Source organism: Lagopus muta, chromosome 13 (assembly GCF_023343835.1).
Source record: "Lagopus muta isolate bLagMut1 chromosome 13, bLagMut1 primary, whole genome shotgun sequence".
Taxonomy (NCBI): domain Eukaryota; kingdom Metazoa; phylum Chordata; class Aves; order Galliformes; family Phasianidae; genus Lagopus; species Lagopus muta.
Window position 1 is genome coordinate 995,095 of NC_064445.1, and position 12,896 is coordinate 1,007,990.

At 56.9% G+C, this 12,896-nt stretch overlaps 1 protein-coding gene across 3 annotated transcripts in view; it reads right to left on the reverse strand.

Annotated features, from left to right (window-relative positions):
* Positions 1-353: 353 nt before the first annotated feature.
* The window catches only part of EFNB1 (ephrin B1), a 49,380-nt gene continuing 36,837 nt past the window's right edge, over positions 354-12,896 (reverse strand). For all 3 annotated transcript variants that reach the window (XM_048959297.1, XM_048959298.1, XM_048959299.1), the window contains exons 3-5: positions 5,155-5,247; positions 4,053-4,181; positions 354-3,325 (exon numbers count right to left, since the gene is read on the reverse strand). In XM_048959297.1, coding sequence (XP_048815254.1) covers positions 2,937-3,325; positions 4,053-4,181; positions 5,155-5,247 — 611 coding nt within the window. In that variant the 3' untranslated portion in view covers positions 354-2,936. The remainder of the gene's footprint in view (positions 3,326-4,052; positions 4,182-5,154; positions 5,248-12,896) is intronic.

Sequence of the window (12,896 nt, forward strand, 5' to 3'; positions counted from 1 at the left end):
CCCGTCCCCTGGCTGCCCCCTGGCAGAGGGAAAAAGGGGCCCTGCAACAGCAGCAGCTCTGCAGGGCTGCAACAGCAGAGCAGGACCTCAGGATGCCGCACGGAGGTTTGGGGGTTTCTATCTGCTTTGATGGGTCTTTTTAAAATAAAAGGAGACGAATGGGACGCTCCTTTCGCTGATGTTGCACTGCCCAGCCCTCAGCCCGCGCTCAGCACCCTCCTGCAGTGGGGGCACGGGGAGCACCCTGCACAGCAGCACCCAGCACCCCCCCGAGGGGCACCGTGGGACCCCCGCAGGGGCTCTGGGGTGGATTGCAGTATGACAAATGTTTTTACACCCGTTCTCATGGTTAAATTTTCTTTTTTTTTTTTTTTTCCTTTTTTTTTTTCCTTTTTTTTTTTTACTTCTCTTTTTTTGTTTGTTTGTTTGTTTGTTTTTTTTCTAAGAAAAAGCAACCAGAAAATAATTCAGAGTTTATACAAAACATCTTTACATTATTTCTTCCAAAAAAGACTACTATTTACACGAACCAAACGAAACAAAAAGGAAACAACAACGGGGGGGGGGGGGGGGGGGGGAACAAAAACCAGAAACAAAAACCGAAATACCAACAACCCAAAACCAAGCGCAGCGCTCACAGCGAGCAGCAGAAAGGGACGCCGTGTGCCAGGGCACAGCACTGAGGGCTCAGCCAGACCCAAAAGCTCCACTCCCCGCTCCTGCACACCTATTTACAAGGTCTGCCCATCTCCACCCACACCACGGAGCTGCAGAGGGGATGCGGCTGCTCGGTGATCGCCGTGAGGACGCGGCCGTCGGGTTTTGGCATGGGGCTCCTCACCCAGCCCTTCCCTCTATACATCGCCTCCCTCCCTGCTGCCACAGCCCCTGGGGACTTCCATACCGTTATTTTGGGGGGAATTTCAGGGCTTTGCTTTAAATTATTATTATTATTTTTTTTTAAGACACAATTTACCGCGATGGAGAGCAGAGCCCACAGCCTGGGGCAGCGCCGGCGCAGCGCAGCATCTGCATAGACACCCATAGGGGAAGGCAAAGGGCTGAGGGGGTCTGGAGGGCGTTCTGTGGGAGGGTGAGGAGAGAGGGATGCTCACACAGAGGAGGGGAGCAGAGCTGGGGCCGCCCGCACTGCTCCATCCCGACCTCAAAACAACACAACCAAAGCAACACAAAGGAACGCTCCGCTCAGGACTGCACTCCTGCCCCAGCCCCTCCCCGATGGCACCGCGGGGCTGCCCCCTCCTGCCACCCCGGCCCTCTCCTCATCAAGGCACTTTGGCAGAGCAGCTCTCTCGCTCTTTGGGCACTTTGCAGCCCGGTTTGGAGCCGCAGGCACGTGCCCGGGGCAGGGCGAGAAGCGGGGCCGGGGGCACACGGCAGGCAGCAGCCCCCCCTCGCCCCACACTCACTCCCTGAGCAAAAGCAGCTACTTCTGAAAGGAAAAAGGAACGCGAGGGCTGAGAAGGGCAGGGCACAGGGCTGTTATCGCCGGCCCCAGTGTGCATCCAGGGTGGCAGAGAGCTGGGAGCGTCCCACCAGGACAGCCCAAAGCTCAGCCCTTCCACTTCAGGGCATGAGATGGGCCAGGCAGCGGCACAGCGCAGTGTGATGGAGGGGCTGGGTGAGCAACCAGGGGGGCTGGGCTTGGAGAAACTGCATCAGAGGCTGCGGGATGGCTGCACATGGAGCACTGAGCGCTGCGGCACCGCAATACCTCCCCTGCAAACATGAGCCAGGGCACGATGAGGCTGAGGTGACAAGGAGGGGGGTGAAGCTCCCCGAGGGCGAGCAGCCCTGCCTGGATGGATGAATGGAAAGATGGATGGAAGGATGGATGGATGGTGACCCAGACATCAGCTTGCTCCTGGCAATGTCCTGTATGATTGTTTTCCAGTTTTGCTTTCCAAGGAGAAGCGCTGCAGGGCTGCACCCCGGGCCAGCCACCTGCAGCCCCAGCTCTGGGACGGGAGCGGTGACAAGGGATGTGCTGCCAGCCCTGCCCTCCCTCCACCCCCAGCTGCTCCACATTTTGCTTCCAGCAGTCCCAGCCTGATGGGAACCTGCACGGGGCCTTCCTCTGCCCCGCACTGCCCGGAGCCCTGGGCAGGAGGATGCCCTGGGGATGCCCAGGATTGCTGCTGCTCCACAGGCAGAAGGAGTGCTCGCAGCCCCACGCGCTGAATGCTTGAGACATCATTTATGTGATTTTTTTTTTTTTTTCTTTCTTTCTTTTTATAAAGAGACTAAAACAAGAGTCAACAGCTACGAACACAAAAGTTTAAAACGGCAGCGGCGGATCTGCCTGCGCCAGCAGGACGGCGTGCTGGAAGGAGGCTGTGGCATGTGCCCAGGGCGGGGGGGTCCCGCCACGATTCACAAAAATAAAAATGTTACAAAAAAATTAAAATAATTATAATAATAATAATAGTAGTAGTAGTAAATCGGGTTTGCCAGCTTCCTCCCTGCACAGTTCTCTGCATCTCGGCACCTGGGCGAAGCATCCTCCTCCTCCCAGGGCTCCTCGCTGCTCTTCTCGGCGTCCGTCGCAGCTCCCAGGCCCCCCGCACGGGCACTTGGCGTGGAGGCGACGAGGGCAAATCCCAAAGTGCAGAAGGGGAGGTGGGAGTCCGCGGGTGCCGGAGGCACGCAGGCGGGCGCGGGAAGGCAGAGCGCGCGCTGCAGCCACAGTCCGAGCAGGAGAGGAGGATGCTGGCGGCTCACCCTCAAAGTCTTGGGATTACAAAAGCTGAGAACTACAAAACTAAATACAAAGAGGGAGAGGCAGCGCACGGGTGAGCACGGCGCTGCCAGGCGCCAGACCCCTGCGCTCCCGCGCCGTGCCGCGGCCGGGCACCACGCTGCCTCCCGCCGCCGGCCCCATCGGGCGCTCCTGCGTGGCGTGCCCAGGCTGCTCCTCACACCTTGTAGTAAATGTTGGCTGGGCTCTGAGGGGGCATCTCCTGCACGATGTAGACGGGGTGCCCGTAGTCCCCGCTCACCTTCTCGTAGTGCGGGCAGTAGTTGTTCTCTGTAGTCCGTAAGGGGATGATGATGTCGCTGGGCTCTGAGCCGGCGTTCCCGCTGCATTTGGGGCTGGCCAAGGTGCTGAGGGACAAGGCTGCGGCCCGCTGCTGCGTGTGCTTCCGGTGCCGCTTGCGGATCTTGATCAGGAGGACGACGAGGAAGATGATGATGAGGATGAAGATGACGCAGCCTGCACCGATGGCGGCAAAAACGGCGACCTTGGAGCTCAAGAACCCGTCGCTGGGACCTTGGGTCTCCTGGCCGTTTTGGTTGACGGAGCCTGCAGGGAAGGGAGATGGGCGTCAGTGTAGCAGCTGGGCTCCCTGCCCTCCCAACCAGCCCCACATGGGACATCTCACCCCCCCCTCCCCACCAGACCCAGTGCACGCCTCAGCTCTGGGCCGTGACCGGGCTGCACCCTGGGAGCTCTGCACACAGTAAGGATCTCGGGGTCTGGTGCCCAGAGCCCTGCAATATCCGATGACTGACCCCCACCTCCTGCTGACCCTGGCCCCTGAGGGGCGGTCGCTTGGCTGGCTGCGCCGCGGGAGAAGAAAAGAGCAACTTTTCCCTACTTCATCTGATTTCACTTTTCTCTCAGCAGGGTCAGGAACTCAGGAAACCACCTTCAAAGGGCTTTCACACTGGCTCGGCTCAAAAACCCAAGGACCTCAACTCCTCCAAAACCTCTCAGATGTACGTGGAGGAACAGATGGGCAGCAGAGGGAGGAGGAGGAGGAGTGTGCTGAAACAGCACTTCTCTGCTGCACTGCTGCCAGCACAGCCCGGAGCCAGGAAAACAGCCTGAGAGCTCTGCTCAGCAGCACCTCACTGGGCCACCGGTGCAGAGCGGGGCCGCAAGATGCTGGGGATGCAGGGATGCAGCAGGTGCAGGGATGCAGTGCCCAGCATCCTGCAGCATGCACGCCAAACTCAGCACGGAGCCACCCTGCCACCCCGCAGGCTGCACAGCTCCAGCCTGCACAGCACATTCCTGCAGAAGTTACCTGGCTTGCCAGGCTCCTCCACCGTGGGGACTTTGTGGCGTGGGCTCTGTGTCACAATTTTCACGGTGTTGTCTGCCTCCTTGCTGGGCCGACTCGTCGTCAGCTGCTCCGGGATCACCGCGTTTGGATCTGAGGGGAGCAGAAGTGATGGATAAGAAATCTCAAGACAACCTTACCGCAGCTGGCCACCCCAACACAGCCACTCTGCTGTGGCTTAAACACACAAGAGTGGCAAGCCCAACGGTAAGAGAACCGTGACACAAGGATGCGGCCAGGGAACATCTGTGCAGATGGGCTTCTCCTGGAAGAGGCATGGGGATGCAGAGTTTGGGAGAAGGTGCTTCCCATCCCTGTCCCACACCCGACATCTTTTCATGCTTTCCAACCCCCTGTGCGTGGGCTGCATCGCGCTCCTTGCAGGGCAGCAGGAAGACCACGAAGGAAGGGAGGCTGCCAAGGCTGCAGCACTGCTTCTTTTGTTTGCTATAAATATTGGCCCCAACGTGAAAACAAAATAATGGGAAGCAGGCAGCAGGAGCTCTGCATCCACGGTGGGGCCAACACAGGCCTGCGGCATGGATGGAACTGGAGGCGCTCGGCAGCGCAGGAAGGGAGACTCTGGGGCAGAGACCCTGAAGCCCATTGAATCAACTCTGAAAGTTGTCCATGCTCTCAACAGCAACTGGCCTCATCGTCCCCAGAACACAGAAACAACCTCATGCTGGGTCCGGGGCCCTGGTTCAGCTTCCCAACCAAAAAGACAGGCTGCCATAACACAGCTGGGGGAAGCTCCATCAGGAAGCAAAGCCATTTGAGGACAACTTGAAGGCCTACGATGGCGGCTGGGCAGAAAGGGAAATGGGAAGGGTTTTCAGCTCCTCTGTGGGTGTGGAGGGATGATGAGCACCCCAGGAATGGCAGCCTGCTGCAAGCTGCAACTTATTTGCATGGAAACAGAACCAATTCAACCTGACAGCCTTAGCAAGGAACCAAGCAGCTCCTCACCCCTCAGCTCCCCCAGCTTGCCTCGCTCAGACTAAACGCAGCCAAAGGAAGCCCTTCTCCTGCACCAGGCACTTGGTGCCCACAGACCAGCACTCACCCTGCCCCACTTTCATGACGATCTTCATGGAGCGCGTCTGGCAGACCCCTCCTTCCCGGTTCTCCAGGCCATCCAGTGTCCCATTAGAGGTGGCTGTAAGGGTGAAAGGCAGGGGTTACAGAGTTGTAAGGAACACAGAGTGCTGACAAGCTGGCCTTATTTAGCTCTCTCCTGTCTGTGCCTCGTCCCCTTGGGCCTGCTTAGAACAATGCCAAGGAGCAGAGAAAAAGATGCGTCCACCTCTCCGCACATCCCCTGCCCTACAGAACCATCTCAGGGTGGTTTCTGTAAAGCAGCATGAACGCTGCCCACATATTCACCCATCAGGAGCCACGCAGAGCACTCTCTGCAGCTCCAGGTTCCTCTGGTTGCAGCACAGTGCCCACCAGGTGCAGCACAAGAACATGAAGGGTTATTCCTCACTCGTGGCTGCCAGCGGCCAGCACTGGGCAGGCCTGGCCCAGAGATGCTTGCAGCGGTGAGGATGTGAGCCCTCCAGCTTCCCCCTGCCACCACATCCACACAAGTGAGCCATTCTCAGTGCCTGCACCCTCCTCCCCCTTTAATTCCTGGCTAATTTCCTTTGCTCCTCGGTGTATAATAGGAACACATGCATATGCACAGTTTAAATTATACATATATAATTACACACTGTGCCTCAGTAAAGAATGTAAACTCAGAGCCCCAATGGGCTCGAATGGCTTTAATTGCAGGGCAGAAGTCAGCTAAATTCACATTAACTTTTTTCTTTAGCCGGCACAGATTTTTTAAGCCTCCCTCCTGTGGGAACACAGTGAGCTGCATCCCCTGGTACCCACAGCAGGATGGGGCATGGGAGGGGAAACCACCAAAGCAGCCAGGTCAAGCATCCACCGGGCAGCCTTAGAATCACAGTCTCATTCAGGTTGGAAAAGACCTCTTGGGTCACCAAACTCCAACCCATCCCACCATGCCCACCGACCGTGTCTCTCCATGCTACATCTCCACCGTTCTGGAGCACATTGGGCCACGGTGCAGCACCAGGATGAGGAATGGCTAATGCTTTACAGCAGGGCCAGGGCAGGTCTGAGAGCCGTGGGAGCTCTGATGCTGTCTCCCTGTGGGGTTGGAGCCCTCAGGAACACAGCTGAGCTTGCAACGTGAGCTTGGACCATGCCAGAGCTGGGGCTGCAAGCCCTCTGTTTGGTCCAAAACCATCCTGCAATCCAACCTCAGCGAGCGTTTTGCTCATTAGAGCTTCTTGGGCAGCCAGCAGCCCATGGATGGAGCTGGATGCCCACAGGTCAGTTTGATAGGAGCACCAGCAGCATAAATGTCAATGCAAAGGTATGGGGAAAGCAGAAAAATGTCCCCCAGTGCTTGCATGAGTTCTTCCCAACTTGAGCCGAGTTCAGGCCCAAGCTCCAACAGCCCATAAAGACATCTGAGGGAGCACATTCCTGCAGGACAGACAGTAGCTCTGCACTCCAAGGCCAGAGGCACTGCTTTTGGGCTGAAATAAACCAAGATGTTCCATGAACCCTGCCCAGAATCACACTGCACCAAAAGGGGACGCGGGCTGCTCCACACACACCTGGGGCTGCTCCATCTCCAACAGGCCCCAGTCCTGCCTCTTGGAACGGGGCAACACCATCCCACAGCCAGGAGCCAGGCAGCACCTCCTGGGGACAAACTCATTTCCACCTGCTTCCAGCCCAAACTGCAGCCTGCCCACACGTCTCATTGCCTGGAGCATCGCAGCACCCAGCTCCACAGAGCTCCTGCACAGCCAGCAGGGCTGTGAAACAGCACTGCAACCACTTCCGCAGACCACGAGGTCTTATTTAGGAGGTGATAACTGATGATAGCAAAATGACCAAAAGAAAGCATGGCTGCAGTGCTGGAGATCTTGCAAAGCTGGAGCACGTGGCGGCAGCGGGAGACGTCGATTTCTCCAAAATAACTCCACAGACATGGCTTTCAGACCAAAATATCAAATGTTCAAACGATATAAAAGAGTGCCAGATGGAGAAATCACATGGATGGGCTGAAGAGGACACAGCTGAGCGTCCTTTCTCCCAAGCAGCATGTAAGACTTTGTTGAAGGAGCCTCTTCTTATCCCGATCATAATAATTACGAGTAGAAAAAGTAGCTTTGAAAGGGGAGCCACAAAAAAAAAAAAAAAAAGCAGCAGCTACTTGAGAGAACATGAAAGGGGCAGCAAAGAGGGCAAAACGCTCCCAAAAACCATGGCTGTCGTCTGCAGTGCAGCCTCTTGAATCAGGCCTGAAATGAGGACGTGCGCCCTCAGCTCCGGCTGGACCAAAATAGGCCACAGCCAAAGCACAGCCGGCAGCACGGGCAGCACAGCTTCTGACAGGCTGTATGTGAGCAGCGAAGGGAGACCCAGGGGCTGCTGCAGGGCTGTGGGCACAGGATGCAGTGCGCTGTGAGCAGCCCCCATGCAGGTTAGCAGGGCTGCTGGAGAAGCGCAAGCAAGGAAATAAGGATATTTCACGTGAAAAAGTCCTTTTGTCCAACGCACCTAAAATCCAGCTGGAACAAAGAGAGAAGGGCAGCTCACAGGTGCACCAGCAGGCGCTGTGCACGCCTTGCTTCTCACTGAGGATGTATCAGCAGCCACAGGAGTGGCTCAGGAGCAGCGTGCAACCTGGGGAGCACCTTCCTGGCAATGATAGGAAAGCTCACAGCTGATGTCCAGGTATGGTTGGTAAGAGCTGCTAAGACAGGTGTGGAGCTGTGGCAGCAATGCGCAGCACAGATTTTAAATGGCATCACCAAACACAAAGCAACGCATGGGAGAGAAAGGATAAATATATATATACTGCACAGCGGGTTCAGTGAGGAGATTATCGCTTGGGTGGCATGCTGGAGACAGCCAGTAACAGCAATCACAGAAGCGAGGCAGAGCCACACTCCAGCCACCAGGCAGGGTCAGACCCGCTGCCCCCCTGTGCACCACATCCCTGCATCCTGCGGCACCACGAGGCTGCTGTAGGATGGAAGCAGCCCTAAGGCCTCATGGTGACTCGCAGGGCAGACCCCCAAAGCTGGGGAGATGCAGGGATGAGAAGAGGCAGATCTCACAGCCCAGCAGTGCAGGCAGAGACAGGGACGGGTACAGCAGTGCCCAGTGCCACCTTCCCACGTCCCTGTGGATCCGAGGGGATTCACAGCTCTTGTAGGACCAGGAGAACAAAAGCAGCCTCCAGACAAATCACTTCTACTTGGGCTTAAAGACAGCACAGCTCCCAGCCCGGAGAGCTATTAGATGCCTTTGCCTTAATGAAGCATTAAGCCTCAGGCTGCTGAGCGATGAGGATTTAACATTGATACTATTAACCATGTAATTGCTTGTCAATTTAGAAGAGATGCTCAGCCTGTATGGAGCACAAGCAGGATCTCAGCAGGCTGACACTGCTCACCCCGCTCCTCGGGCACAGGACCCACCCAGCAGCAGCCCATGGCACACCTCAATGGACGGGCAGGACCTGCCATGGGGATGGGAGGGACCTCCAGCAGCACTCCCACTCCCATTCCACTGCACTCCCAGTGCATCCTCTCCGCCTTCCTACCACTCCACAAAGAGCTGCACCATCGCTTTGTTTCCTCCACTAAAAATATTTCAGACAAGAGCTCGGTTTTGGCAAGTTGGAACCTCTGGAAGTAATACCTGGCAGCAGATAAAGGCAAGGGTCTCTTAAACGGTCAGCCTTGGACAGAGCGAGACGTTTGGTTTCTCTTCTGGATTCCCTCTAGCAGGACTCCGTTATGATTTGGGCCCCAAAGCACAATTAATGTGCTGAGACTGTAGCGAATCCAAGTCTCTTTCCTTTTATTATTCTTAATTACTCTTCCATCTGTGTACAACAGCCCCGCTCCAGACCCAGCCAAGTACCGCATGGATACGGCGCGGCCGCTGGCCTGCAGCCCTCCCTCACCCCCAGAAGTGTCAAAGATTCAGGTTTCCACACTCTATCTCACAGCCTGCAGCGGTGCTCACGGCGGATTTCCCTTCCTTTCGCTGAGCCCCAAGCCCTGCACTCGGATTGCACACACCTCTCGCACCCCTGGGTGCAGATCCTCAAACGCACTCCAGGAAGCTTCACAACAAAAACAGCCCCTGCCACCCTCCCTGCCCTTTTGTCTTTCCAGTTGTTTTCTGCACCCTCACACACCACACTGCATGGAAGGCATTAGTGTGTGTGCTGCAGTGCTGCTCAGCCCCACCCTGGAGCATCTTGCTCCCTCTTCCCCACCGGGGCAGGAGAGCACAGGGACATTGCAGGAGCGCAGGGACACTGCCAGCTCCCCCCCAGCAGGGACACCGTGTGCTCGGTCACATGTGCCTCCTTGCAAGCCATGAGGCACCAGCACACATTCCTGTTATGACCCCCATTACTTTACCCCTCCCCACTGATGCTGGGGGGAGTTGAGCCCCGCACGCAGCCCCCCGCACCCTCCCCACACACCGGGGACGGAGCTGTCGGGCTGCCAGCAGGGCTGGGAGCCGCCTCCGATCCCAACAGCAGCTGCGCCGGGAAGGGGCCCCGCAGCCCCAGCAATGCGCACGCATCCAGGCCGGCCCTGGGCTGCTGCAGGAGGCACAGGGCTTGGGTTTCACACGGCCGGCCAGCAGCCGGTGAGCCCAGCTCCACTCACAGCAGAGCTCATGCTGACGGCCGCGCTGGGGTTTGCTCCCACCCTGCACCCCAGAGCTCGAGGACCTGCTGCAGCCCCCAGCACCGTCCTGCTCGTGGAACGCAGCTTACAGTTAACGCTCCCTGTTCATTCCCTGCCTCCTCCTCTTTGCTTCTCCGGGTCCCACAAAGAGTGCTGAAAAACGTGGATGTTTGCCACAGGATGCACCATCCCAGGAGCACATGAGCTGGGACTGCAAGAGCAGCGGGGTGCAAACCCTTCTCACTTCCCAGCACTGTTTGCTGCCCCCACTGCCACAACCCACACACATCACGGCTCCTCCAGCACCAACCCCAACAACAGCTTTGAACCACCAGCAAAGACAGCTTTTGTGGCTTTGCTCTTAAGGCACAGGCACAGCCCCGTGCAGAGCAGCGCGCTGCCAACACAGCTCCACTGGCACAGCCGTGCTGCAGGGACCTGGCTGGTGGCACGTGGTGGTGACACACAGCTCCAGCTGTCCCCCGGGAGGGAGAGGATGGCACGAAGCACCACTGACTGCAGCGGTGCACGCAGGAGGATGTGCAGAGTGCTGCCACCCACCAGCAGCAAGCGGGCAGCCCTGGGTGTACCTGGCTGCATAAATACAGGCTGGATAAATAAATAAACAAATGCACGTTGGAAATTAAATACACATACATAAATATATAGTATAAATACATAAATAAACAAACGTAGCTGTAAGTAAACAAAACATTGAACAAAGCAGACATCCTCCCTGCAGCAGGAGCACTGGGGGCTGGTGGTGCCCCAGCCCTGTGCAAGCGCAGCAGCCGGAGCCGCCGTGCAGACAGACCCTGTGCTGCACCCATTGCTGGATGCCTGCAGAGCTCACACCTTCCAGACTGCATTTTCTTTGCTCCAGCACTGCTAGCACACTGCTGGTGAATAGCACCAGACGCGCCTTGGAAAACAGTAAGTGGTTGCACTGGGTCTGTCTGGGGCGAGGGAAGCTTTCTGCTGGCCAGGGCCAAGTCAACACCAGGACCAATAAAACACTTTGTTAACCTCATCCCTTACAGAAAGGCAGCTGCACCACAGCGCACAGCTCCAGCAGGGGTAGGTGAGAATGCATGCCAACAGGCAGAATGGAACATGGGAACAGCATCAGCCTGCAGAGCAGACACACGCTGCTGGGCTCTCACTTTTCCTCACCCTTCCACATGCAACCCACAAACCAGGAGATGGGGCACAAGGAATCATACAACAAAAGATTTGCTTTTCAGCATCCTGGCCGCATGAACACCTGCCCACCTCCCAGGAGCTCTGCTGCTGCCCCTGGGCAAGAACCGAGATGCCACACAGAGGAAGATGCTTGAACACAAGTGATGACATCAAGAAAGTAATTTCCTAGAAAAGCAGCTTTTTGATGGAAAAATTATAATCAGCTCTAATTAGCACTGTAATTAAGAGTCACAGCCACGCGGCAGGTAACCTCGTCAGGGCCAGAAAGTACTGCTCAGTGCAGCAGCACCACTCGGCTGCACGCTCTCCTGCATCCAACACACTGAGAGTCCACGTGGGATCAGGTCACAGAATGAAGCCTTTGTCCTACATCTATCCACCCCCTTCTAAAAAAAGGCAGTGTCAGGAGGAGAGAGACTATTGCAGAGGCTCAGGGGCAGCTCTGAGCAGCGAGCTGCACGTCACAGGAAAAAAAGTGCCATGTAATTCTCCACCTGATGCTCTGCCAGAGTCATTTGTGGGCCCCGCTGGGACCCGGGCAGGAGGAAAGCACTTATTGAGTTTTAACAGGGTGTAAATCTCCTTGGTTAGGTAGCAAAACATCTGTGACTCCGACCAAGCAATCTGTCGCGGGGCCCCGAAGGACAGACGGACGGAGATGCACGGCTGCAGCGGGCTCAGCAGGGCTGCGTCAGCACTGCCTGGATGCAGAGCTGGAGGTGGCTCAGAGCAAAGCCAAAGTTACCAGGAGCAGAGAGGCTGATTTACATGTGTTGGAGGCAGGATCTGCTGGGCTTGCCTGCGGCTGGGAGATGCAGAAGGTGGGAAGCAGCAGGGATGGAGAGGGTTTGGGGCGCGCTGCGGGACAGCCGAGAGGAAAGCACGCTGTGCATGCACACCAGGAATCTGCTGGCAGCAGAGAGGGTTACACGGGTACAAACAGCCCCTGCAGCTGGGAGGGGGCGCAGGTCCAACCACCCTCCTGCTCCCAGCCCCACTTTGGGACGTGGGGCTGCTGCTTCTCTGAGCCGTGGGAGATGGGTGCTTCCAGAAGGTGCCCAGCACAAGGCTGTTCCCCAGCACACACCTGCTTGGTGGTCACAGCACTATGGAGGATGGGCCCCACAGCCCTGTGCAACGCGGCAAGCCGGGATCAAAGCACGGCGTCATCACACAGCAGCAAAACCATCACTCCTAGGGCAAAGCGACTTCAAACAGCAACACAAGCTCGTCCTCCCCAGCAAGGCAAGCTCCAGGAGGTGAGCATGCAGCCGGGCAGCCCTCCGCCAGCACAGACAGGCCAGCCGAGAGGATTTCAAAACACAGACCATTAGAAATTAAAAGAAGATGGAAAGGAGCTACAGATCGCAATTCATTCATGCCAGAGCCCAGCTCGCTTGCAGGGCTGCACGTCCCATGGAGCAGGTGGTGCAGCGCTTCCCAGAGCCCACAGCACAGGCTCGGCTTACAGAAGCACAGCAGAAGTGACACACAACACATTCCACGTGAGGACAGGTCAGAGCTAAGGGATGCTGGCAACAGCAATGTAAAAAGCACAGACAGCTCCTGCGGGAGCTGAGCTCCCCAAGGACAAGAAAGCATTGCTGGGAGGTCCTCTGTGCAGCCAGGAGTTGCATTCTATGGTCCTTACAGTCCCTTCCATCTCTGGGTACTCTGTGATTCCATGAAAGCACTGTGGGTGCGCAGGCAGCAAAAGGAAAAGCAGCACGAGGGGCTCGGGGAGCAGCAGGGATTTAAAACAAAGCGTGGCGCATCGGCTGCCTGCGCTTATCTGCTGCGCACCGCCAGGCCTGCCCACATGCTGGGAGCTTGTTACAAACCATCCTCAAGCTGA